The sequence below is a fragment of the Marmota marmota genome, unplaced genomic scaffold, assembly GCF_001458135.2.
Source record: "Marmota marmota marmota unplaced genomic scaffold, marMar, whole genome shotgun sequence".
NCBI lineage: Eukaryota > Metazoa > Chordata > Mammalia > Rodentia > Sciuridae > Marmota > Marmota marmota.
The window spans coordinates 126,660-152,763 of NW_025999915.1; the positions used below are offsets into that span (position 1 = coordinate 126,660).

A 26,104-nucleotide genomic window follows, 5' to 3' on the forward strand; every position below is an offset into this window, starting at 1 on the left:
GTTTCCAGACCACATGTCCTTCAGCTTGTCCCTCTGGCTCATCTCTTTCACTAGGGAAGACTGCCAACACAGTGCACCCTCACCTCTCTTCCCTACTCCCTCCCTTTTTCTTGATCATTCTGTTTGCAGACATTAGGTCAAACGAAAACCTACCAGGGCTTTCCCACCAGTTGCTTTGCAAAGTAAGAATTTTCACTCAGGAATTCACAAGCCCACTCTTCGTCCACTGCACTTTGTTGATATCTGCCCACCTGGCACTTCAGGCAGATTGAGCCCTCCTAGGAGAAGGGTCCTTTCTTTCCAACTCAAGGCAGGGCTGGGTTCTCCTCCTCTCCAGCTCTGGACCTGAAATATGACCAGTGACAGGGGTGGAGACTTTGAAAGTGTGATATTACATCCACAAGAACTCACCTGCACGTGAACCCGGAGTGCATGTATGGTTTCCATGTGTTAAAGTGCATGCCAGATCCATGCATGCAACACGGAGGAAAGCATGACATCCTGGAAGCAAATTCAGGACATGCCCATTGGATATGGATACAGAGCCAGGGCCTCATGCACAGTCCCCTGGTGAGCAATGCCATTGGCCATGCTGTCCTCCGTTCAAAGCTCTTCACTGCCCCTCCCTCCTCTCTCCACCTCCTCTGGCTCCATTTCAAGGCCCAGGGTTCAGTGAACATATTGATTCAGCCTCCCAGCAGCCTTTCCTGACACTCAGTCCTGTTGGTTTAGCTTCCACTCTAAGCCCACAGATGCCAAGTAGGCTTATCTTACCCCAGATGACTCTTGCCACACAAGGAATATATCTAGTTACCAAATGAAGAAAAACAAGTATTTGTCATGAAAAGCCAAGCATTGTCCTGGATATAGCTGAAAAAGCAGTGCATAGAAGAGCAGAACTTTGTTCTTCAGAAGGTTCTATTCTTCACCCTACTTTGCAATGAGTCCATGATGGTCAGCTGTGGTCAGGGCTACAAGATAGAATCATGCACTGTTGTGTGTGGGGAGGAAGCACCCAGCTTCCCTGGCAAGGAGAAACTTGCAGGAGGAGCTCAACCTGTTATATCAAAAGAGTTAACCACCGCAGATGCAGCCTGGGAACCCAGGGCAGCCTGTGGGCCTGGGGTAGATCATTGCTGCACAGACACCAAGTTAAGGACGGTGGGTTTCCTCTAAGCAACATGGGACCCTGTGCTAGTGTCCTAGGTGGTGATCTGAAGTGAAGTACCACAAAAGTGGGTGGCTGAAAAGCGGTAACCTGGATCCAAATGGTGGATTGACATCTCCTCTCCTGAAATACCGTGCAATTCCTGTCCAGTACCTTTCACAATTATGAGATGATTTGGGGTGAGGGGCTGTGTGGCAGGGGGTGAGGCACCCACCACTGCTGCAGGCAGGCTGCCCCTGCCCACTGCCCAGCTCTTCCTTCCCCATACACAGTATCATGAAGTTGATGTAAGAGGACACTGAGATGTCCCCAGCCTTCTCATATGTGACTTCTCCAATAGTTGCCACCCACTCAGTACACAACCCACAGGGATGGGTTTTGGTCAAGGTCACAGCTAAAAGTCAAGACTTTACTGACTCAAGGGGAGACTTCATCCACTCAGGTCAGGGGGAGTGAGCCTGTCTGCCCTAAGTCAAAGCAAATGAATGCTCTACACTGGCTCAAGGCAAGTGAGTTCCATCTGCACTGGCTCAGGTATGTGAGTCTCTCTACACCGCAGAGGGAGGCACAGTGCTCTAGGCCTTGGAGAAGATGGAGGTGGGCCCCTGCCCTCATCCTGAGGCCCCACCTTTCTTTAAATCAGACAGTATTTTAACCTTTGGAACAAGAATTTTATGATACAATTTGTCTGAGACATATTTATTCAGAAACATCTCAGAAGAATGGGGAAAAGGATCCAGGGCAAAGCAGGGCAGGGCAAAGTGTCTCAGGCAGAACAGTCTGGCGTCTTCCATAGGTGGAGGCAGAGGAGACTCAAGCCCTGAGCTGGCATCTCCTGGCTCAGCTCTGCACTCCTTGGAGCCTCGCTGTTTATGGACGTGGCACATTTCTTCTGTCTTTGAAGCCACTTGATTGCTGACATGGTCTGCAGCAGCAGAGGCTTCGGGCACAGGTAGTGGTCCTCCTCCTCACCCACTTCCAGGCATTTCTGTGGCTATGGCCTGGGCCTGTGGGAGTATCTTCGGAGGAGTGGCTGCTGCCTGTCCTGGCCCACCTAATGAACATCATCCAGGGATTGGACATGAGGGACCCAGATTCAGACTTCGAGGCTCCCCTGGGAGTTGGGCCCTGCAGGCAGGAAGCAGAGAGGAATGGCAGGCAGGAAGCAGAGAGGAATGGCAGGTAGGCTGGCACATCTGATGACCTTCTGGCTTGGCTTTTGGGCCTCCTCAGGCAGCTGAGTGTCAGCGGGCAAGGGGCAGGTGCTCAGAGCAGGCTCACTGGTGCTCCTCTCCAGGAAGTCAAGGTCATCAGAGAGATCCTAAGGGCATGGATGAGGCATGACCCTGGGAGGCACAGGCTTCCCCTGGAATGTGCACCCTCCCCCCTGCCCTTTCTGGGGCTGGAGGATCAGGTAGGTGGCCATGGCTGCTTCAAATTTTCTCTTGGCCAGAGACACCCAGGTTTTGTATGTATCAAAGCCCATGTCAAACAGGATGATCATGAATGTGGTGGGATCTGGATGTTTGTGTTTGGGGAGTGCCTCGCTACAGTGATGGGTACATATGGTTCACCATGCCTCAGCCATGGGTGCTGTAAGATTTGCTTGACCGTGAGCCACTTCTTGGGGTTCACATTCAGTATTTTGTGGATGAGCTTTCATGGTTTGATGGGAACAGAGTAAGGGACAGGTACCTTGCAAAATGTGCATCATTAGAAGTCCTTTCATCTGCCTCATCAGTAATAAAGTCTTCCCAAATGCTTTTATTCAAAGCACTTGATTTTCTTGAACTGGACCTCAACATTCATACCAAAAGTCTGCCATGTAGATGGTGGAAATGAGGCTAAGCACACAAGCAGTTACAAATTCTGTTCTGGCATTCAGACTGCTCGCCTTAACCTCTTGCTCCACCAGATTCACACTTCAGCTCAGACCTCAGCACACTACCTTCCTCACACCTCCTCTGATGTTCTTTTCTGAAGAGCCTGCCCTCTGTATAACAGGATATGGGAACTTTTGATTCAGAAATGGTAGGAACAAAACTGAGCCAAGGTTTGGGAGCACTTGCAGGCAGGGCTTTAATTGTGGAATAAGTAGGACTTCCACTGAAGGGAAACAGCATGATGGAGGAACCAGACAGCTTCCCTAACAAAGGGAGATGTGTTGAGAGCCACAGCCGAAGGGGTCCCAGCAAACTTTCAGACTGCCAGCTGATGATTGGCTCACAGCGGCCCCAGCAACTTCTAAGCTGATTGGCTCCTCTGCGGTGATGCTCATTGGGCTGTTTCCCTGCCCTTTCAGACCACGGAGCTGCTTATTGGGGGACTTTTTTGGCTCCGCCCACACGACCCAGCCAATCGGCCTCAAGAGCAGGAGGAGTGGGGGAGGTTGAGAGGCTTGTGGGAAGCCGGTCGTGGCAGTTGGGCTCTGAGGGTTTTTCCTGAGGAGCTGTTTTGTTTGGCGTGTGTGGTTCTAAAAATAAAGTTTGTTTCTTTTGACAAGTGGCTCCTGAATTGTGCCCAGCCAGACTGCGGCAGAGATGGAAGGTTTTAATTGATATTCTGGGGTGGGCTAGGGTCTGGTAGTTTACCACTGGCTCAGGGCATGGTTCCCAAAACTATTTTTTGTATGAGACTCAGACACCAGGTAGTAATAGTAGAGTTGTCCCAGAATTCGCTGAGCTACTCTTGAAGCTGCCACCATCATCCTGTGCAAATGTCCTGGCCTTATAGCTTGATCTGGGTCCAAAAATAGCATAGAAGGACCTTGGATGCTTGTGCTGCTGCAGCTGGTGGAAAAGCACCAGGGTGGCAGAGTAGAAGAAAACACATAGCAGCTCCCACCACCAATCAGTGTGTCTACAAGCAGAGCTGAGTGGAACTGACCCAAGTGCTAAGGCAACAAAGGGGGCAGAGATTAATATGAAGACAGAGATAACCAGCCTTTTCATTCCATCCCAGTCACCTATCAGACACATACTGCAGGCCCAATGATGTCAGTGTTTTCAACAAAAGTGGCCCTCGGGTCCCTGAAAAGTAACCTAGGCCACCTTTATCATTATAGCCCACATCAGAGGTGTTATCTACAGTGAAGCTACTAGGAAACCAATAACAATCCACCCAGCTGTGTGACCTCCAAAATTAGTGATTTTTAAGTTGACTAGGAACAGGCAAAGCTAGAGGGTTTGCTTCAGTTATTCCCCTAGTAATAATTCCATCTTATGCAAATATTCAGCTTCTGTTTTCATGAGAGCCTTGCTGATAGATCTGTGGTGAAAAGCACACAAGAGTAGAGAAAAATATGCTATGCTACAAAGGGTGACAGTTTATTGTACCCAGGAGTTTGTCATTGTCTCATGTTTTGTCTCCCAAAATTCTCAAATCATCATATAAACTGATCACACTCTCCTCTGGAATCCTTGTTCCAAGTGCCCTTATTTCTTCAGAAAATACCCAGAGTGTCATACAGAGGAGGGAAAAGGATGATATTGTTTGATGTGATTTATCCCCACAAAGGTTCCTGTAATGGAGGCGTGGTCCTCAGTGTGGAGATGTTGAGATGGAGGGAAGCTTTAAGAGGTGGGGCCTCGAGGGAGGCAATCAAGTCATGAGGGCACCACCCTTGAAAAAGATTAACGCAGGTCTCAGGCAACTGGGTTAGTTCCTGTGAGAATGGGCTGTTACACGGAATGTGGCACCTCCACCCTCCACTTAGCACTTATGCATTGCTCTCAACGCTATGATCTCAGTCACCATGAGTCCCTCGCCAGAGCCAAGCAGAAGCCAGCACCTTGCTCTGGGCCTCCAGAAATGTGAGTTAAAAATCACGCTTTTTAAAAAATTCAAGTTTCCAGTCTCAGGCATTTCATTATAGCAACAGAAAACAAACTAAGACAACGATGAGTACCAAACCAGGAAGCCCTTGCTTACCACCCAACTTCCTTTCCTCACCTCAGTCCTAATTTCCATGTTCCCCGATGCTCACCAATTCCATTCTGTCACCACAGCTTGGACATCACAGGGAAAGAGGACCAGGTGCAGAATGAGCATGAGACTAGCAGCAGTGAAGTCAGAGGGCGACAGTGGAGGTCCTCCCCACCATGCCCATCTGTTTCTCCCTGTAATGCTGAATGCTACAACTGCATTGCCAGCCAGTAACACAACTGGCTGCAGAAAACTTAGCCACTTTTTTTTTTATAATATGTGCCATGAAGAAATCTACCTGGTATGTAACCACACAGTTGTTGTAAACCACCTTACTGTGAATGGTTAGGTATACCTCTGACCCCTGGGAGCAGTTTAACTTTACAAGGCAGGGGGCAGTGTGTGTGTGAATATATCCATTCCCCATCACAACACAGGAAAGTAGAGATGCACGTGGAAAAGGGACTGATTTCTCACTGGCCCAAGTTACTCGCTCTCACACCTCCATGGAGTCTTCCAGAAAGCTCACAGAAATTTTAGAATTTTTGAGCTTCCCACAGAAGGTTCCTGAGATGTGCCCTCACCCCTCACACCTCCTCACAGCTCTGCATTCTACTCTAGACTCCCACTAAAAATGGGATGAGATTTTCGTGCCACAGTGGAGAAGAGAGAAGCACCACTTATCTTCTTATACCTGGAGAAGGGCCAACGGTGATGGCAGTTATCTGCCCACAGTGAAGCCACAGGGTCCTTCCCAGCTGCAGTGGGGTAGGTGACAGCTGATCCCCAACAAGGTTGAATGAACCCAGCAGCCAACGTGACCACAGACCCACAGAGAAGGGCAATTTCAGATCCTGGAAAAACATCTCACATGCAAACAGTAGTGAACATGGGACTCCAAAATGGGCCCTTTATTTCTGAATTGTTACATTGCACTCATAAGGTCACTTGGGTCACAAGCACATCGTGGAGTTGTTATAGTTCAGGCTTTGTCCCAGGGTTTCATAAACTGACTTCCAGACAACCCACATATAATCGAATCAAGCTTTTATTGAAGCACACCAGTGGTGACTAACCAGAACATAAAGCTGTTCACCTGATCAGCCCTGAACAATTGCAAGGGCACTCCTTATAAGCTTGAAAACCGCAAAAGGGATGCTCAGGGGGTCTAGCCAATACAAGCAAGGTTATAGAAGTGGGACAGTGCAGTCAAGCGGAGGGAAGCCTAACCAATCACAGTTAGCCCAGTCACCCCAGTTACAGAAACAGAGCCCCGTTACCCTAGTTACAGAAACAATGCCCCATTAGGTAGTTTTGTGTTCTTAAAGGTTTCTATAGCAAAAGGAAAAGAACATCTTGCCCCAGTCATAACTCTTCTACTTGGCATGGTTGTTTTACAGGATGAAGTCATAAAACAAAATGGAGCCACATTTGCTCCTACTATCACATTCCCCACTGGTTTTAGTAGGTTTGATGTCAATATTGCACATCATTAGGCCTCAGTTTTTTTCCATCCTTCTGTGTCTAAGGGACTATACTGGGCTCGCAAGACCACAAGTCTGACCTCACCTACATTCTTTCCTAAGAGGCAGGGTCCTACAGTAATACCAATCAGGAGAAGGACTAGGGGCCTAACTATGGCTGAAATGATGGTAGCCAACCAAGGGGACCATGAGAATAGGTTTTGGAACCAATTGCCTGAAGTTTCTAGTGCTTCATCTCTTTCTTTTAACCTGTTTCTCACAAGCGCCAAACTGTTCTTTATTATCCTAGAATGGTTTGCAGAGAAACAAGTTTCTCCTGGAGCCATACAAAGTCCTCCTTTTTTCAGAAAGAGACCATCTAGACCTCATCTGTTTTGTAAGACTATTTCTGTCAGAGAGTCTAGTGAAATCTTTACTTTGGAGATTGACCTTTCTAGTTTTTCTAAATTTATATCTATTTGATGGCTGAAGGACTTCCCAAACCAGCCAGGAGGGGAACTAAAATGGGGGCAGCCAGTCTATGTTGGTAAATCAGTGGGCCCTGGCCTTTTAATAAGTCCAGGTATTCTTTTCCTTTTACTCCATCAAAATAGTAGGTTACATAGTTCAGAGTTTTGACAGTTTGGAGATATAGGCAAGGAATTTGAAGTGGGACCCAGGAAGCACAAATTTTGGTGAACGGGGAGTTGTCCCACTTATAAGTTGGGTTGTGGAAGCAAGTGTCTCTTTCTGGGAGATCACCCAGGGTGATCTTGGGAGCAGTTTCCCAGGTACATCATTCTGAGCTAGACATATTGGTGAACATCTATATTGACCGTAATTTTTCCTCTAATATTAGGGACCTCCAACTGCCTTAAGGGAAAAGGGTGATGACTGTTCTTGCTACTTCCAGCTGAAAGGAGGGTGATGTGCAGTGGGCAAGCAGTTTGGAGTCCCTTTTTAGAAACTGAGTGGGTCAAGGAGTCCATGGTAAAAATCTGGCTCGGGAATAACAGGATGTAAATTCACCTGGGGTGGGCACTTCTATGAGAGAAACAAAAAGATATGAGTGCTGAAATAAGATTAATACAAATAGCAGTTGTAGTATCTGGAACCTGTCTGTGAATATCATGAAAATGACAGAAATTAATAATTGTTTACCAGGAGGCAGAAGACCTGAGAAAATATCCCCATAACAAGGCCTAACAAAGCCTAATAAGGCACTTTTTAGGGAACATAAATCTTTAACATTGTCAGAATTATCAGGAATGTAGACACAACATTTAGTTAAATTAATTAATGTCATCTGGTTTTTGTAAAAATATCTTTTTGGCATGACCTCTGTGTTCAGTAAAGATCCTTTTGTTACTTAGGGCTAGATAATTATATTAATAAACACTGATTATATCTACCTGTTTAGGAAGTTAGGAAGATCTGTAGGCCTTAAACTGACTAAAAACTTCTGGTAGTTTTTTTTATTGATAGTTATCAGGCATTTTTGTTTAAGAATTTCTCTTCTGTTGTCTCCAGTCTTACTCATTTTGGGGGATGTTGATGCTAGTGTACATTTTAAGTTACATTGAAATAACTGCTGTTTCTTTTTAAATGTCCAGGAATAGCTGTGTTTTTGTTTTTAACTGTTTTTGCTAGGTGTTTAAGACCAAGCTGGTCAAACTGACCTTGTTCCTATCTATTGGTAAGAGTCAGCTGAGTTTCCTTGGAGGACATTTTTAGGGAACTTGTGAGCAGTATTTTAGCTCTGTTAGTGTTATCTGCATTAGGATGGGTCAAGGTCTTGCTGACCAGATGGCTTCCCTTGGAAGTATCAGGCATGTCTCCTTTTTAAATGACCCTCCTCTTTTGCAACATGTACACTCATTGGCTTTCTGTTCTCCAGGGGTCTCATTAATTTCCCTTATCAGGAGGTTATGTGGCCCAGAGTTGCAAAGCTTTTCCCCCTGTCCTGAGTTTAGGCTGACTTAGAGGGCAAGAGCCAAATATTGGGTTTTTTTGGCCCCTTTATTTTAACTTTAATATTTAAATTTGGCCTTAAACATCCAGCAAGTCAGTTTTACCAGTTTGAAAGTAAGAATGTTGGGCTTTAACTTTAATCTTTATAACTTTACAATTAATTTTTACATAACACAATATCCTTATTTTATTTATTAATTTACGTAATGCTGAAGATCTGCCTGAAGGCAGAAGATGACACCTTAGCATCTACTGTGATCCAATCACTGTACACCAACAAGGCAGCTTGCAGACCTAGAGACCCCATTAGATTTTGGCTATAAAAACTCTCTCTTGCCAGGTCCTCCTCTCTAGCTCTCTCCTTTTTCTCTCATTTTCCTCTCTCTCTCTCTCTCTCTCTCTCTCTCTCTCTCTCTCTTTAATCAGACACTGTCACAGTAAAGGTCTCTTGGTTGCTCTGAATGTAGTGGTCACTTGTTTTTAGTTATAATGAAAATACAAAGTGAAATTAACAATAGTAAAAACATATTTAGCTTGTATATAATTTTGAACTTTGGCCGAGTTACACATTATATTTCCTATTTGAGATCACAGAAATCTTTTCAATAAAATTAATCTTTGAATATATCTTTAAATTAACTGAAATCTGGCCTACTTCAAAGTTATTTTGACATACTGTAAGGTGGGAGGCAGACCCTTATCTCAGGTAAGGTGGGGCTCTTTACAAATCTTAGGCAAAGTATTTTAGTTCTAAAGCTGATTTTTGTCTCTCTTTTTAGATCTCATTTTATAAAGTTTACATATATTGTTTCCGTACTCTGTATGAATGTTAGCTAGCACAATATGACATACATCTGAAACATTAATTAAGGAAAAGATGAGAGCCCTTAACATTTTTTTTCCATGTGTTAAGTGGCAAAATGTTTTATAATATTAATCTTTAAATAGGTTAGGCTCTCATTACTTTTAAAAATATCTTTAAATTTTTATATTTTAGTGTAAAAGGTAACATAAGATTTGGTTACAAAACATCAAATAATATAAATAAATCCCCAATAAAATCTATTATCTTTATAAGTTTAAATTACCATTATAGACAATTTTAGTTTGGAAAATACCAGCTTGATAAAATGTTCCTTTAAACCTTTTACCTTAAAGACTTGTTTACCTGAAAGATATGAACACATTTACTCTGTAAAGAAGAGTAATGTACCACACTTTTATTGATGTTTTTATATTAACCAAGGTTAGCTTTTAAAGGAAAATCTAGACTTTGTAATGTAGGACAATACTTTAAAATAACAGTTGCTGTTTAGCCACAGATGTAAAAACCTTAATTTTTCCAAGATTACTTGTTCTAGGAGATAAAACTTAACAGACATAATGTAATTAAAATTTTTAGAAGTTTTTGTCAATTTAACATATAAATATTTCAGTCCTTAGGGAACAACATTGAATAGTTTTAACTATTGTGTTACATATATAACCAACTTAGTTACATATAAACCTTTTAATATTTGTCTTTTATTTATAGACCTTTATATTACTTAATTAGACCCTTTTGTTGTTTACTTAAATGTATTATAATTACACTTTACCACACAAAGACTTTTAACCTGGAAACGTTTTTTATTAAATATATTTTTATATTTAGAACTTTTTAATATTTTTTTAACTCATTGATCTTTTCTTCATTTATATCTTGAAATAACCCTTATAAATTTTTGAATTTAGATAAATTGATCTGTTTTAATAAGATGAAACATTTGTTACTTACAGTACTTTAATTGAAATACAGTTGAAACCTCTTGACTCCTTGTATGTAGAATTATACCTGTTAGGACTTTGTAATTTAGAGTAACCTTGTTTTTATAATAACACAAAATAATTTTAAATTTCTTTTTTAGTTTACCAATTTATGAAAACACCAACATTGTTTAACAGTCAGCATTTTAACTTTGTAAACCAATTAGATGTCTCTAACAAACACATCCATGATTAATTTTATATATATTTAGATAAAATTTACGTATCTTTTTTAAAAAAACTAGGTATCAGACAAGTGCATTGAATAGTATTAGTAATTTATTTTGTTGTTGTTGTTGAATAAAAATCTTAGAAACAAGGATATCAGACACTTTATAGACATTAACATTTTAACAGCTGTTTAACCATCTAGAAACAAAGCTGTGTATTAGTAACTTTAAAGATGTTTGTACTTTTATTTATTTTTTTCAATTTGAATTGAACCTTTTAACTTATATTAACCAAAAGTATTTGGATCCATTTTTTAAAATTTTAATTTATGAGTTCATATGTCAATTTTTTGTACCAAATATATGTAGACATGGCCATACATGTAGACAGATAGTACACTGGTGCACCCACACAAAAAAAACAGACAAACAAAAGTCTTGTAGCTTATTTTTTAAAAACCTATTAGATTGAGAGTTAGCCTTTGTAAACTGGCCTCAGAATAAAGCAGAGTGTAATCAGAAAAACATATTAACCTAGGCATATTGGATCAAAATTATGAGTTTAACAAATATCGAATTTTAAAAGTTTCTGACCTTTTTTTTTTTTCCTTGAGGTGGTCCTGTTCATGAAAGCTGAAAAGATTTGAGGGAACATAGACAAACGAGGGGGGTTTATCTCTCCCTGGAGGAACTTCTCAAAGATGCAGCTTCACTGGTCTCCTTGGGAGAGTCCCCCAGGTTGGGATCCCATTCTAAACTGGTTTTTCTGGTTTTTTGGATAGCGGCCACCAACTTTTAGCCTGACATTGAAAAATCTTTAGACAATTTTTTAATAGTTGGGAGTTATTCATGCTTGCAAATACTGAGAGACAAAAGCCAAATTTCTAGACAAAATAATGCTTTTTGTTATACAATTTAGGAATAATAATTTTATAAAACGCTTTAGTTTTAATTTGTCCTCTATAGGAACTGACATGATTTACCCAGTTGGCCACCTGGCCCAGTTCCTAAATGAAGATAATCTCTAGAATGCCTTTTTCTTTTTACCTTTAGCTTTTACTATTGACAATTTTTTTAGTCCTGTTGGCAGCACTTTACATTTTAATGCAGGCATTAGTGAGCACAGTTAAAACTGTTTTAACCATTTTTTTCCATTAGATAAAAACTGAGGTAGAAATTAACACAGAACACAAAGGGAACAAACAAAAACAAACCAACAGACAAAGTCCTGAAAATTGTTAAGAAAACAAGTTATAGGAGTCCAGGTAGCGCTTCCTTGTCTCTGATGTTGGTGGAGCGAAGGAGTCCTGATGAAAGAAGAGCAGTTATGAGAACAAGAAAAGGGCCCCACGCACAACACTTGGATAGAAGAACAGGACAAACGGCTGGTGAACAGACACAGGACAAATGACAAACAACAAGAAGATGCTGGATGTTTTAGAGTCTGTAAACAAGTCTGGATGGCGCCTGGCAAAATGCCAGAGGGAGTGGTTTGTGAGGTGGAGCCAGCAAGCCATTAAGTGTGGAGATTCCTTATTGGTTGACTGATGTATCTAGTTTATGCTAATTAGATAAGCTGTGTGGAATGTATAAATACCGCTCCTGTCCTGCAATAAACGGCTCCCTCTCCTGCTGTATCAAGGTACACAAGTTATTCGTCACCCCCCTGGTTATTTTGCTGCAGCCGGACTGCGGCAGCTGGAGAAACGACAAACAGCAGAACAGACACAGGACAAGCAACAATCGCTGAGATCACACAGGGAGACCTCTAATGGGGCAGAGACCCCCTCAAACAGAACAAACGACTGGCAAACAGACACTGGACAAGTGACCAACAGCAGAATACACTGGAGAAATGACAAACAGCAGAACAGACACAGGACAAGCAACAATCGCTGAGGTTACCCAGAGAGACCTCTAATGGGGCAGAGACGAAGTCTTGTCCTGCCCCCAGACAGATGAGGCCTCCCAGGGAGACCTCCAGTGGGCCCCAGATACAGACAGATGAGGTCTCACAGGGAGACAGTAACAACGTCTCGTCCTGTCCAGGGGAAGGTGTAAGCGACTGCGTCCAATCTGACGTTCCCCCCCCCCAGAAGAGTCCACTCACCTGAACTGACAGCCGGCAGGAGGCTTTTCAGAGCATCCTAGGACGATTGGAGTCGTCCTTGGAGTGAGGCTGAGGAACGTCTCTCAGGAGCTCCCCTCTACTCCCTACTCTGGGGACAAGGTCCAAAAGCCCATCGTTGGAGGCAAATTTGGCGTGAGGGTAGGGAAGAAATGGATCCAGGGAAAGCCCCCAAATGTTATAGTTCAGGCTTTGTCCCAGGGTTTCATAAACTGACTTTCAGACCACTCAGTATAATCGAATCAAGCCTTTATTGAAGCACACCGGTGGCAGCTGACCAGAACATAAAGCTGTTCCCCTGATCAGCCCCGAACAATTGCAAGGGCACTCCTTATAAGCCTGAAAACCGCAAAAGGGATGTTCAGGGGGTCTAGCCAATGCAAGGAAGCCAGGTTACAGAAGCAGGACAGTGCAGTCAAGTGGAGGGAAGCCTAACCAATCACAGTTAGCCCAGTCACCCCAGTTACAGAAACAGAGCCCCGTTACCCTAGTTACAGAAACAATACCCCATTAGGTAGTTCTGTGTTCTTAAAGGTTTCTATAGCAAAAGGAAAAGAACATCTTGCCCCAGTCATGACTCTTCTACTTGGCATGGTTGTTTTACAGGATGAAGTCATAAAACAAAATGGAGTCACATTTGCTCCTACTATCACAGNCACCCAGGGATGACTGTTTCCTCACGGAGAAGAAACTCGGCCGCAGAACAGAATCCCTCTGGTCCTGCTGTGCTGGATGAAGAAGAGGAAGGGGTGGTCTGCGCAGAAGCGCGCAGTGAACCTTATGCACCTCATCATCATGATAGCGGCAGTGGCGGCTGCAGCTTCAGTACCCTCCTCATTGACCTCCACAAAGGACTTGTGCACGACCTTGGACAGATACAGGTCTTTCCTGGATGACATTCCAGAAAAGTCTGCTCTGGCCTCATCGAAGGCATCAGTCATGCCCAGGCTGCGAAGGACTTCCTCCAAATCATAATTTTCCTGGAGCTTAAACCGAGGGAGGAAAACCTCCACCTCCTCTTCGTCCATCAGGTCTGGGTTGGTCCACTCTATGTATTTCTCATAAGTAAGTTCCTTCTCCACCTAGAAGGGAGTTGAACATGTCAAGACAGAGCACATGCTGTCACACAGGGCCACGTGCGATAATGGAGATGCTCCACATTGTGATTGCAAGCCTCACCATGGCCAGAGGTGGTGCTAGTGGTAACCAAGGTAACTAGACAGAGCTCAGGGACAGCTCAGCAGGAGAGCTTTCCTAGTATCTGCAAGGCCCTGGGTTCCATCCCCAGGACAGACACAAAAAATAAAATAAAATAAAAAGCTAACTGGGAACGGGGGAAAGCAGCTACACCAGAAACCCAATGCCCTTCCCCTGCCATCACGGCCTCGTTATGGCTTAGTGCTCCTTACCGTTTTCAAGTCAATGTGCTCATCGGGCAGCATGATGATCATATTCAGCTCCTCGCTGACATAGGGAAGGACCAGAATCTTGGTGCATATTTCCCGTATATAGGTCATTTTAAAAGTAGACTCCTTAAACATCATTTGCACAGGCTTCTCCTCATTCTGTAAGGAAGTGGACAACTGTTAAGTAGAAACATGACCCAGCTGGCACAGTGGACTAACTCCACAGAGGTAGCCCCTGTGGGCCGCAGGAACACTCTTGACCCAGCTTCTAGAACACGGCAATGAGGTTCCTCCTAAACCCCTGTTATGGTTAGACACCAAGTGTCCCCAGAGGCCAGTGTGTTAAAGGTTTTATCTACAGTGTGGAGCTATTGGGAGGTGGGGCCTAGTAGAAGTTAGGTCATTCAGGCAAGTCCTTGGAGGGGACTCTGAGACCCAAGCCCTTCCTCTCTCCTTCATTTCCTGACTGAGCTGACCAGTTTTTCTTGATCAACTGCTCCCAACTTTGCCATCCACCACCCCCATGCCTAAGAGCAAAGGGTCTGCCTCATCATGGATGGGAAACTTAAATTTTGAGCTCAGATGAATCTGTCCCTTTTTAAGTGGATTATCTCATTATTTGGCACACTGAGAGAATGCTAACAAACCTCCCAACACCAAGGTGCCCACACTCACACCCAACATGTTTCTTGGTGACTTCACCTAGTCTCATGACTTTGAACTTAATCCACAAATTTACAGTTCTAGCTGGGACCTCTCCCCTGGACTCCAGGCTCATGTGTTATACTGGCTGCTTGACACCCACACTTAGACCAAAAGAAAGTCCTAGTGTCACACATGACTGTGGGCTCCTTATATCCCCTTCCTGCTCCACCTACACCTCTGCTCATCACAGTGGGCAGTGACACCGTGCATCCAGTTGTCAAAAGCCATGGTGTGTCCTTGCTCATGTCTTTCTCTTACACTCTGCATCTCACTCCTTAGCAAATTATGGTGGCTCTACCTTTGAAATACAACCAAAACCTCATCTGTTGTTCTTTCTTCCACTGCCATCACCCTATCCCTGGAATACAGAGATGACCTCAGAGGGATCCCAGTGAAATGTAAGTCAGATCACACCCCTATGACTGGACACCCTTCCATGACACCCCCTCTCCTAGGAGCAAGATCTGAAGTGCTCAGTACATCCTATAATCACAACAACAGCTCATCTCCCATTCCTTGTCTCTCCTCACCTCCTACTACTCTCCCTCTGCTGGTTCCTACACTCACAGGGGTCTCTATAGAAAATCAGGGTCATTCTATCCCTCCTCTGTCCACTCATCCCTACAACCCAGAGAGTGTAGCCTTTGCCTCTTCCTGGTCTTTACTCAAGTATCACCCTCTCAGTGAATGCTTCCTTGATAGACCTGACCTGCAACTGTACCCCCAACCACAGCTTCCTGTTTGCTTCCTTTGTGTATCTGCAGCACTTACCACTGCCTAATAACTACTAATGTCTTATTTAAGATTCTGGTCTTTCACTCAAGAAAATGTAAGTTTCATGGGGCAGACATGTTCAGCTAGTCAATACCTGGCACACAGTAGGCACTCAATTAACATCAGCTGAATAAAGGAATAAAAAACTGATGAGCAGAAATAGCAAAGGGCCATCCTCAGACCATGAGAAAAAGACAGAGGACAGTGACCACATCCTACCCTACAATGCTGCTTAATTCATAAGTACTCCACAGTTTGATACCAGCAGATACTCTGAAATTTTTTTAATTCCATGCAACAGGCACAGCTGAGGGAGCTCCCTAGTTCTCTGGCACAGCACATCATTCCAGATCAAATGGAGTAAACCAAAGACATATCTGTTGTCACTTTCTGTCTCCACCTTGTCGAGCTTGCCTGAACTAGACCTCAGCCACAACAGTCACCTGCCCTTGGCTCCTCAGACATGTCCTTGGCCAGAACTTGGCACACTTTTTCCATAAATGGGCGGACAGTAAATATTGTGGCGTTTGTGCTACAGACAATTCCTATCATAACTACTCTATTCTACTGTTGTGATACATATAAACAAATAAGTATGTGTGTGCACCAACAAAACTTTATCTGATAAACTTGATATGGGCCGGCTTTGGCCCACAGGCCTCAGGGTGCTGACCCCACCTTATTCAATTTCTCCGCATTCCCCTCCAGGACCCAAGGTCTCCAATCTTATAATAGAAAAGAATCCAATCTTGGTAATTTAATGACTCACTAAATATATAATTATGTTAGTAAGCTTAATCTCCTTTAGAAATGAGGAATCCAAATGAAAATCCTTATCAACTCAAAATCCATGCCCCTGGAGACACCCCTGCCACACACTCCGTGGGCTGGTACAGTCAACCCCTGCTGCAGCTCCACCCTCTCCCTCTACTGCAGAAAGCAAGGTAAACTGCTTCACTGCTCTGTATCGAGCAGAAGCCACGTGAGAGCAGTTCTGGTTTCCCTCTGAATACAATGGCAGAACCTCCAAAGAAGGCCTTTTGCTCTCCATCATCTGTCCTTCCTGCTCCATCCTGCCTGGACAGTGGAGGCAGTATCTGAGCCCTCCTGTGAGCACGAGGAAGAGGCCACAGGCTGAGGTGGCAGAGCAGGGAGAGCTGGTTCCCAAGAGCCTCACCCCAGTGCCACATCAGCCCTGGGTTCTCCTCCCCTCAGGGCCTCCTGGGTGGTGAGATGAGCTGTGAGCTAAACTGCAGAGATCTGGGGTTTCCGTTGCTTACAGTTGAATGAAGCCCTAACATACATCTTGTTAAAGATGAATTTCAAGGAGAAAAAAAATCATATTTGTGGAAAGGACAGTTCATTTCAGAATAAATCTCAACACAAAATGTATGTCTTGAAAAACTGAAGGTTCAGATCCAAGTGGATGAGGAACGGTCAGTGATCAAGAACACATTAGTCCACCCTGTGTGCTTTGCAGCATGTCAAAAAAAAATCTCTATAATTAAAAAGTCTTTTTAAAAAATGGATTCTGTGAGAGAAAGACACCAGGCCATCAGCAAACACCTTCCAAGCTGAAGGTGGTTAAACTCAAGGGTCTAATTCTGTGTATGTATCCTTTTGCTTGTTTTTAAACAAAAATATGTACTGGTGTTATCCTTACAAACAAAAGAAGACTGAAGATCAGTGATTGGTTCAGTATTTCCTGAGCACCAGTTATCATAACTACTGGATAACTTCCAGCTACATACAGGTCAAACACTTTTCAACAAAAGTGAAAAGTCCTTCAACCACTGCTATGTCTTGTACAGACCAGCAGGGGGCATAGTGACAGCTTAGATACAGGGGCAGATACCAGGTGGGGCTTCCAGAAGGGACACAGCAGTTAAGAAAGGAGTGTGAAGGTACTGAAGAGAATGGGGGGGATCCAGGTCCGCGAGGACCCTCAGACACCAAATTTGGAGTTTGACCTTTATCTGAAAAGTTATGAGAAGCCAAGAAAGAACTAAAGTTAGCCTGAGAGCTACACCATCAGATTTGCCCTGTAGATTAACACACCAGAGAAAGTAGGGCAGGTGATAGTAAGGCAGGTCCTCCGGACAGAACCCTTGGTGACATACAAAAGGAGGAAGCTCATGAGAGAAAGGCCCCAAGGCATGGGGATTCCTTGCTGCAGGGCTGTCCTACGCCATGAAAGGCATAGGCTGCATGTGGTGGCCTTCATGATCTAGAAACCACCGCAAACACAGGCCCTGTGTCTGGGAATCTCCTTTGTTACTATGCAACATTCACCTTGCTGACTTTAAATGGTCTCTCCTTGGTGAGCTTTTTGTCAAACTTTTTATCCCAGTTTCCTTTGAAGTAGATGGCATTCACGAGAACCAGTTTAGTGTTTTTATTCAATGAACCTGGAGACAGCAACTCTGTAATTTTATCTGAAAGGAAAAATTAAAGAACCAGTTAGCTAAGAGTTTGCTGATGGGTGCATCAGTGATGATACGGAGAAGGGCCCACCTCCTCAAATGGTCAAGCACAGAGATAAAGGATCACATATTCCCCAAATAATATAAATAGATATTTGTCATCAAAACAAAGCAATATCCCTGGCATTGAAATACATGTTCTAGGAAGAAAAATACCATCATTTGAATAAAACGTAAAAGGAAAAAGTAGATATTAGTAAGTGAATTCATACCACAAGAGATAAAAAGAAATGATTGGTGCCTACAAACTAAAGAACTTAAAATACTGTTACAAGGAGTGATTATAAATTTAAACTTAAATGTTTGAGGTGCTGATATGTTCACCCTGATTTAAACAGTACACACAATATATATGCATTGGAGCATCATGTATAGTTTTGTTATTATTTCTAGTCCAGCATATCGAACAATATTATTTTTGTACAATATACATGATTTTGTTATTATCAGCTAAAAATATTTAAGATTTTAAAAAGATGCTCTTTATAAATGTAAAGCATGGTTTAGCCAGACATGGTGGTACATGCCTGTAATCACAGAGGCTTGGGAGACTGAGGCAGGAGGATTGTAAATTCTAAGTCAGCCTTAGCAACTGAGGCCCTAAGCATCTTCACAAGACCTTGTCTCTAAATAAAATATTTATTTAGGACAAATATCCCATTACATTATTTAAGGATGTGGCTTGCTATATAAGTCCCTCTGATTTGAATCCCTGGTACCAAAATTGAAAAAAAAAAAAAAGAAAGAAAAAACAAAGCACACTGTTTACATTAAAAACCACAGGTCCATGAGGATACCACCAAGCAACTTGCAACAATGCATGAAAACTGGGGTGCATGAGCTCACACTGGAGAGGACACAGCTGGGACCTGTCAGGTGAATTTTTCTTTATTCGATTGGTGAAAAGAAAGACCAAACAACAGCAAAGACATTACAGTGTGGATTGTTCTGGAAGAGGGGTGCTGACTAGGGGAAACATCATGGATACACTGAGAAGAGCAGGGAAGACCTAGAGAAAATGTCATCCACTGACAGTATTTCAGAAGCAGATTTTTAAAGCCTGCAATTATTTGAGAACAAAAACATCATTCCTGTTCATATATGACAATTTTATGAAGGAACTGACAATAAGACTGATGTAAATACTATTAAAAACAGAACAACAGGCTGGGACTGTAGCTCAGCGGTAGAGCATCTGCTCAGCATGCCCAAGGCCCTGGGTTGGATCCCCCGCACTGCAAACAAAGGAACTAACAAAGCAACTACAACCCCACCATCAACAGAAACAACAAATAAAAACTATGTTTTTACCTTCTGTCTTTTTAGCTACCCAGGTGTTTACGTGTTTTCTGGACTCCTCTGTAGCATTCAGAAAGTCAAGCTCTTCCATCTCTGCTTGGTAGAATTTCTGGCAGGAATCTTTAAAAGACTAAGGCAGAACAACATAATTGCACGGTTCCTAAGTAATTAACAAGTGTACTTCATTAATCTACCAAAGCAGAAACTCAATAATATGCTGATTTAGAGATAATTTACAAATTAATACGTAGAATGAACCTAAAATTCACCTTCTCAGTTTTGGGCCATCTTTAATGTCCTGAGTACCAAATAAATTTCATGAATGGCTGGATCTTTATGGGAGCTGCTGAGCCTCAAGAGGTAACTGGGAGGAAGCTGAGCTGCAATAACTGTGGAGAGAAAGTTAATCCAGCAAGAGCTAGCACTCCTCTGCACTCTGGAATAAGGGACACTGAACACAGAAAGAAGAACATAGGAAAATGAGCCATTCTGCACTATCCTGCCACCACAACTTCCTGTGATAACAGAAAAATGAGCACCATCAAAAATGGTATCACAGGTGACTACAGAGCATCTGAGATCATGTCAGTGCAGCTGCAGAACTGAATATTCTCTTTTATTTTATTTTGATTAATTACATGTGTCTAGAGATTGCCAGTGCTGCTGAACATCTCAGTTTGGGGTAGTAAGCAATTCTCAAAAAAATGACCAGGGCTATGATTCGGCTCAGTGGTAAAGCATTTGCTCAGCATGGGAAAAGCCCTTGGTTCAATCCTCAGCATCACAAAAACGAAAGGAAAAAGAAGTTCAAAGGGTTTTACTAACATATCCTATGAAATAATAATGACATTGATGAACACATACATTCTACCATGTTAAAATAGAAAATTTGTGGAATATGAGTGTGCTTACAACCCATTACATTGGCAATGCACTATGAAATTATTTCCTAATCTTCCTTTTGAACAGTTTATGGCTCCATATTTGATTTCTATTTATTTATAAGGAAAGATTTCACATTTCTCCTTCAGTATTGCACAGACACAGGTGTTAGGAACACAAGTTCTTTGATTTATTAGCTGGGTGGCCTTAAAAAGGTTAATTAGTGTCTCTGCCTCTTCGTTTGCCCCATAAATGGGACGGCACTGGCTGTATAAAGCTCCCAGAGTTACTTTGAGGCCCAGCTGAATTACTTTCATTATTACTACTTTATCCAATGTTACTGAATTCTCAACATATTGTGGGAATTTAAAAGGAGAACTTCCTGTATCATTCCATTTCATTCTCACATAGTTCTTGCTTTACCAATTTCACTGTCCTGTTTCTGAAAATTTTTAAATCTTTCAATCTAAGAAAATAGTCTGAAAGCAAACTGGCCACTCAAATATTGATAACTTGCCACACTTGTGGGTGATTTTTATAACTTTTAATCACCCTAGGAAATAACTACCTGCTATTCAAGTTACTATTATACAAACAATGAATAATCAAACTCAAGGAATATGTAATTTTACATCATGGTTGGTATTCAATTTTTGGAAGTTTAAAATAATGAATGACAAATATTTCTAATATCCTTATTTTGTATACTAATATAAATTTTTAAATATCATTAGTTTTCTTAAAATATCCACCCAAAAAAATGAAAGAAAATTAAATCAGCCAATCATGTGAGTGTGTTGGAATTTCTGTTCATATAAAAGGCTTAAAGAGAGTGATGATACCTATAAAGTAGCTAATACTAATTAAATAAGTAAAACAGATTATAAAAAATCATACTATGATATATAGTTGTTATCAATATTTGAACCTATGCTTGTTTATGTTCATTTTATATCACTTCCTTTTAAAACAATTAATGTAGTTTAAAACACGTTTCAAAAATGAGAAAAAAAATCATAGAAAAGATGTGAAATCTCACACATACAAAAACTCTTATAAATCAATAAGAAAAGGGAATACAGATCAAGAGAAAAATGTGCACAGAATATGTAAATAAACAACATAGAGAAAACATATACAGGTTGAATATTCCAAAATGTACATGTGCTGAAATATTTTACATTTTGGCACTTTCTAATTGTGGATTTTGGGATTATGGATACTCAGATTGTCCATGCTCAAAGAGCTTAAATTCAATCTCATAAGTAATCAAGATTCAAAAGCTACATGCAGTGTTGATCATGGTAGATGGAAACCAACATTGTGCTTATATCCCTGAAAGGAACAGATACATCACTTTGGAGAGACATTGAATAATATATTATATATTAAAATTTCAAAGCTCTATTTCCTTCCTCTCTCCACAAATCTACCTGGGAGCAGCACACACACACACACACACACACGCACGCACAAAAGTCACAGTAAATAACACTGTCTGTAACAGCCCAGACTGGGTATGACCTAAAGCCCATCCATGAGCAAATATCCTTCTATGTTACAATGTGTCCAACTTAGAATTATCAGATGATGGTTCATAATAGTGATCTAGGGCTGGGGAAGCACTCAGTGGTAGAGCTCATGCTTATTTATATTTGAGGTCCTGGATTCAATCCCCAGTGCCACATAATGGTGATGATGATGATCATGATAACAACACTGAAGTAGATCCACATACACTGAGATGGGAAGAACAAGAGAAATGTATTTCAAAACAACGTGTTTTGGATAAAGGCATAATGCAGAGAAAATTACTACAAAACAAGATGTGCAGGAGGACACATGTCAAATCTATGAAAGCTCTTATTCTGGGAGGGATGATGGGTTGTGGGAAAGAGATTGATGTGGCTCTTTGCTGGCCCTATTGCATTCTGCACAAAAATGTACTCACCTGTGACTTGAGTAGTTTTGTGATTTTTTAAATGAAAAGGTGTGAACAAATACATGAGTAACCAGAAACCTGAGTAAATTCACAGCCCAGGCTCTTTCAGCTGCACCACGAGTTCCCCTCCTCCCCACCACCTTGCTTCAACAAAAGCAGCGAGTATGACTTACTGAGAGGAAATCATAAGACTTTTCTCCAAAAAGCCTGTTGGCTGTTCTAAGCAAGTACCATGTGTTCGTCTTGTTCACTTCAGTGAGAAGGGACTGGAAGCCCCTGTGGACATCTCCACCTCCACTGCTGCTGCTTTTATTTAAAGAAAGTACCTGAAATCAGAAACACAACTAAAATACACCATTGCAGTAGGCCCTGACTACAGGGAACAAGCAAACTATACTAAACTTGGCCTAAGAACTGTGCAGATTCAAACCACCATCCAACTAGAGACAAAAAGTATCTTGAAAGCTCACTCTCCAGTGTCCCTCCCAGGATCCCTTTCTGTACCCTGTCAGTATTGTTCTGAGGATAAATGTCTCTCCACAACCCAGGCTCTTTGTATCTAGAGCCTAGCTGGAGACAGAGGTACTACTAGACCTCCCATCTCTGCAAACACAGGATGCTCCAGAAAATTGTAAGGTGCAGTCTCTCCCTGCCTTTAGGTCTGTGAAGGCTCTGACCAACAGAATTCAGCACAAGCAATACTGTCCAGGCCTGAGCCTTAAAAAGCTTTGTAGCTGTCACATTCACTCTCTTGCACCCACTGTCATGATGGAAGAAAGTCCAAGGAATCCCCCTGGAGGATTTGCTACCACATAGGCTGAGTTACTGGGAAGAGACCCAAAGCCCCAGCCAATACCCATCACCAAGACCCCACATGTGAGAGAAAACCTCCTTGGACCCTGCAATCCAGCTGTCTATTTAAACAGTAGCATGAATGGCCCCAGCTGTCATCACGGAGAGCATAAGAACTGCCTCTGAGGCCACTGGATCTGAGAAATAATCCACCATTATTATTTCAAGCCACTAAGTTGGGGGATGGTTTGTTTTGCAGCAATAGATAACATGTGCAGCAATGCAGAAGTGTTCCGTCATAACAAAAATAAACCACTTGATGCTGGCTTTGGACATGGGCAGTTGACAGAGGCTGGAAGGACAGGGATGAAATTACTACCATAGTCTGCAAAAAGAGGTAAGGTAGGTGATAAGGTAGGCACTGGCCAGAGAAGTGCAGATGTTCACCTGTAGCAAGAGGTAAGATAGGATGCTTTCCCAACTCCCACATCTGCCTAAGATGTGCGGGAAGTGTGTATCTTCCTTTTAGCTGCCTAACTTAGAGTGTGGGAAGAGAGAGATGATCTAAAGAAAGAATTAATGCATTTTCAAGCAGAATTTAAAGGAACTATTTCTAACCCAGTTCTTAATGAGTAGAACATAAAGGTGTTTCTTATCTCTTCTCCTCTCCAGTTGACAACATAATTCTCAACCTAAGAAATGGCCTCAAGGTAGAGCTCCAATCCATGGCCTCAGGAGCAAGGTCAAGATCCACTTTGTAAAAACCTTGGGACAAAAAAGGCAGCATCTCATAGACCTGTAGACAACGGGGCTTCTTAGCAACTCAAGGACATTGCCCCACAGCACCCTTACTTCCAACCTGACACAGTCTTGCTCAAATAAGCTTCTGCATGTGGCTTGGTCCAGTGCAGCAGGCTATAACTTGAAACACAGAAATCCTACAATGGTTTTAAAGGAATTATGAAATATTGAAACTAAAACATGAGACAGTTCAAAGTGAAGGGGTACCCTTGGGTCCCCAACTCTCTTTTGGCAGGAGAAAGGCTGAGAGAAATAAACATGAAACATGACCCATTTCTTCTGGAAAAGGATGGGAGTTGCCAAGCGCTAAGTCCAGAATGTACAGGGGAGTGCCATGGCCTGACATGTGGAGGACAAGGAATGCTTCCCAGGAAACACAGGTGGAGCCAATCAAGGATATTCCCACCCTGAGGGCAGAGGAGCCTGGCACACACACCTGGCTGGATTTGGAAATTGCTACAGTTCAGGGACTGCAATGTGCTCACAGGGGTGCTCAGCAGGGGTAGCATGTGCTTCTTGTCAACTCTCCATCCACACCCCTCTGATACCCTCTGATGTCCATCCACAGCAATCCCTTTGGGATTTGAACTGACAACTACCAGCATTTACTATTACTCCCAAAGGACACCAGGTACCTGAGCCATCTGGACTGCGGTGGTTCCCTTTGCCCCCATGAGGACCATGGCCAGGGCCGAGGAGATGCTGATGGGTGAGTAAAACACATTTCTTGAACTGTCTTCACCCAGCGTTTTCAGAAGGTTTAAGGCAAAGGTGCCGTTTGCTTCCAACAGAGGATCCATGATGGCGAGCCTGGAACAATGGATTTCAGATCAGTATCACATGAACCCAGGCTCACAGGTCAACTGCACTTTCCCTCCCGTTAACTCCACTGCTGCCGTGGTGCAATAAGCAAACAGATGCACACAGAACTCTGAAGGTCTTTGGGGGGTCTCAAGATTATTTTATGTCCTAATATTAAATGAAGAAGAAGAGTAAAATTTAATACTATGATCCTGTTGTGTGAAGACCTGTATCTGCACACTTCTTTGTGTGCATGGGCAAAGTGTGGGCGGGACACATGCACCTCCTGGATAGGGTAAGAGAAAGGGTGATTGACTTTGGCTTCCACGTCTGTATTCTTTGGTGTGTTATAAGAGCTTATTGTATCATTTAATTTGAAAATCATTTAAAATTACAAATTCACTCACAAAGGTTACAAAGACAATATATTCAGTCTTTATGATGTGGGGAAGTTCCCCATTTTAGGGTAACTGAAGCCTTAAAATAAATTTGGGAGGTAAAGCCACTTGAGACCTTTCTCTCCTCTGAATCAAATACCCACCCGTCTCCCCCAACAGATGAGGGTGCTCGCTCAGGTATGCTCAGCAGGGCACCATTTAATCCTCAATTCTTCTAGGGAACCTATGCATGTGACAAAGCCCAAATCTAAGGTCATGTTAAGGGCCTCTGCTGTCACAGGCAAGGGCCCTTGGCCCATGTGCTCACAACTCTTCCTCATCTCTGGTCAGTGGTGCCTGCCCATGTCCACCTCCACACACTCAGAGCTCAGGGGAGTCTGGAGCTGTTCCAGAAGCACATTTGGCAATGCCCTGGCAGCCCTGGCAAGGTCAAGGGCAGGAACACAGTTAACCAGTCAGAAGTGAGTGGGGTGCAGGTGTCTTTAGGCCAGTTGGAATCACAGAATCACAAAATGTTATATAGCGCAGCAGGACTTCAGTGATCCCTATTCACAATTTTCCATTTTCAACAGGGATCAGGAAGTTCACCAAGGTGAATTGATTGCAGCTGAGGAGCAGTCAGACTGAGTCTTTCCAATACACTTGGAGAAGTCATGAACTTCAGGAAGAGCCTGGAAGGAATCAGGCAAGAGGACAAGAGGAAAGAAAGGGCTCAATCAGCCAGGAAGTCTGCACATGCACTGGAGCAGGCCAGGTGCACTGTGGGCACAGGACCTGTCTGTTCCAACACGGTTCACAGATGTTTACCAAACTCATTTCCCCAGCTGGAGAATGCTAATGTTCTCAAACAGTCCCCATGATTCCCCTGAGCAGCGGGTGTAAACCCCGAGAACAAGGAGGAAATGAGTGTTTCAGAGTACACAGGAGTGGGAAGGTGTACCTATATAAGGGACTGTGACAAGAACATGAAGCATCCCTTTGTATAACATCCCATTCATATAGCTGTGGTCCATAGAACAAGGTCCCCAAACACATCTAGGTCCTAATCCCTGGAAAATTCCCTCATATGACAAAAGAGACTTTGCAGCTGTGATTAAGAATCTTCTGATGGAAAGAATATCATGGACCATTCAGGTGGCGCCCAAATGTAATCATGTAGTCACATGTAGTTTATAAAAGGGGGGGGGGGGG

The 26,104-nt window shown here is 42.8% G+C and overlaps 2 protein-coding genes and 1 long non-coding RNA gene across 3 annotated transcripts in view; 1 reads left to right on the forward strand and 2 right to left on the reverse strand.

Moving 5' to 3' along the window:
• LOC107161000 (serpin B9-like) overlaps positions 1-26,104 on the reverse strand; it is a 153,991-nt gene that overhangs the window by 48,768 nt on the left and 79,119 nt on the right. The gene's annotated exons all lie outside the window — the stretch shown is intronic.
• Positions 13,293-24,514, reverse strand: LOC107160994 (serpin B6-like). The gene is made up of 6 exons (XM_015507549.2): positions 24,350-24,514; positions 22,295-22,447; positions 19,310-19,427; positions 17,808-17,950; positions 14,040-14,195; positions 13,293-13,712 (listed from the first exon to the last, which is right to left on the reverse strand). Exons 1-6 carry the CDS (start codon positions 24,512-24,514, stop codon positions 13,308-13,310), a joined length of 1,140 nt encoding a protein of 379 aa, XP_015363035.1. The 3' UTR covers positions 13,293-13,307.
• LOC125615728 lies at positions 22,022-24,698 on the forward strand. Its single transcript, XR_007346313.1, has 2 exons — positions 22,022-22,443; positions 24,346-24,698. It is a non-coding gene; the product is annotated as an uncharacterized LOC125615728 (long non-coding RNA).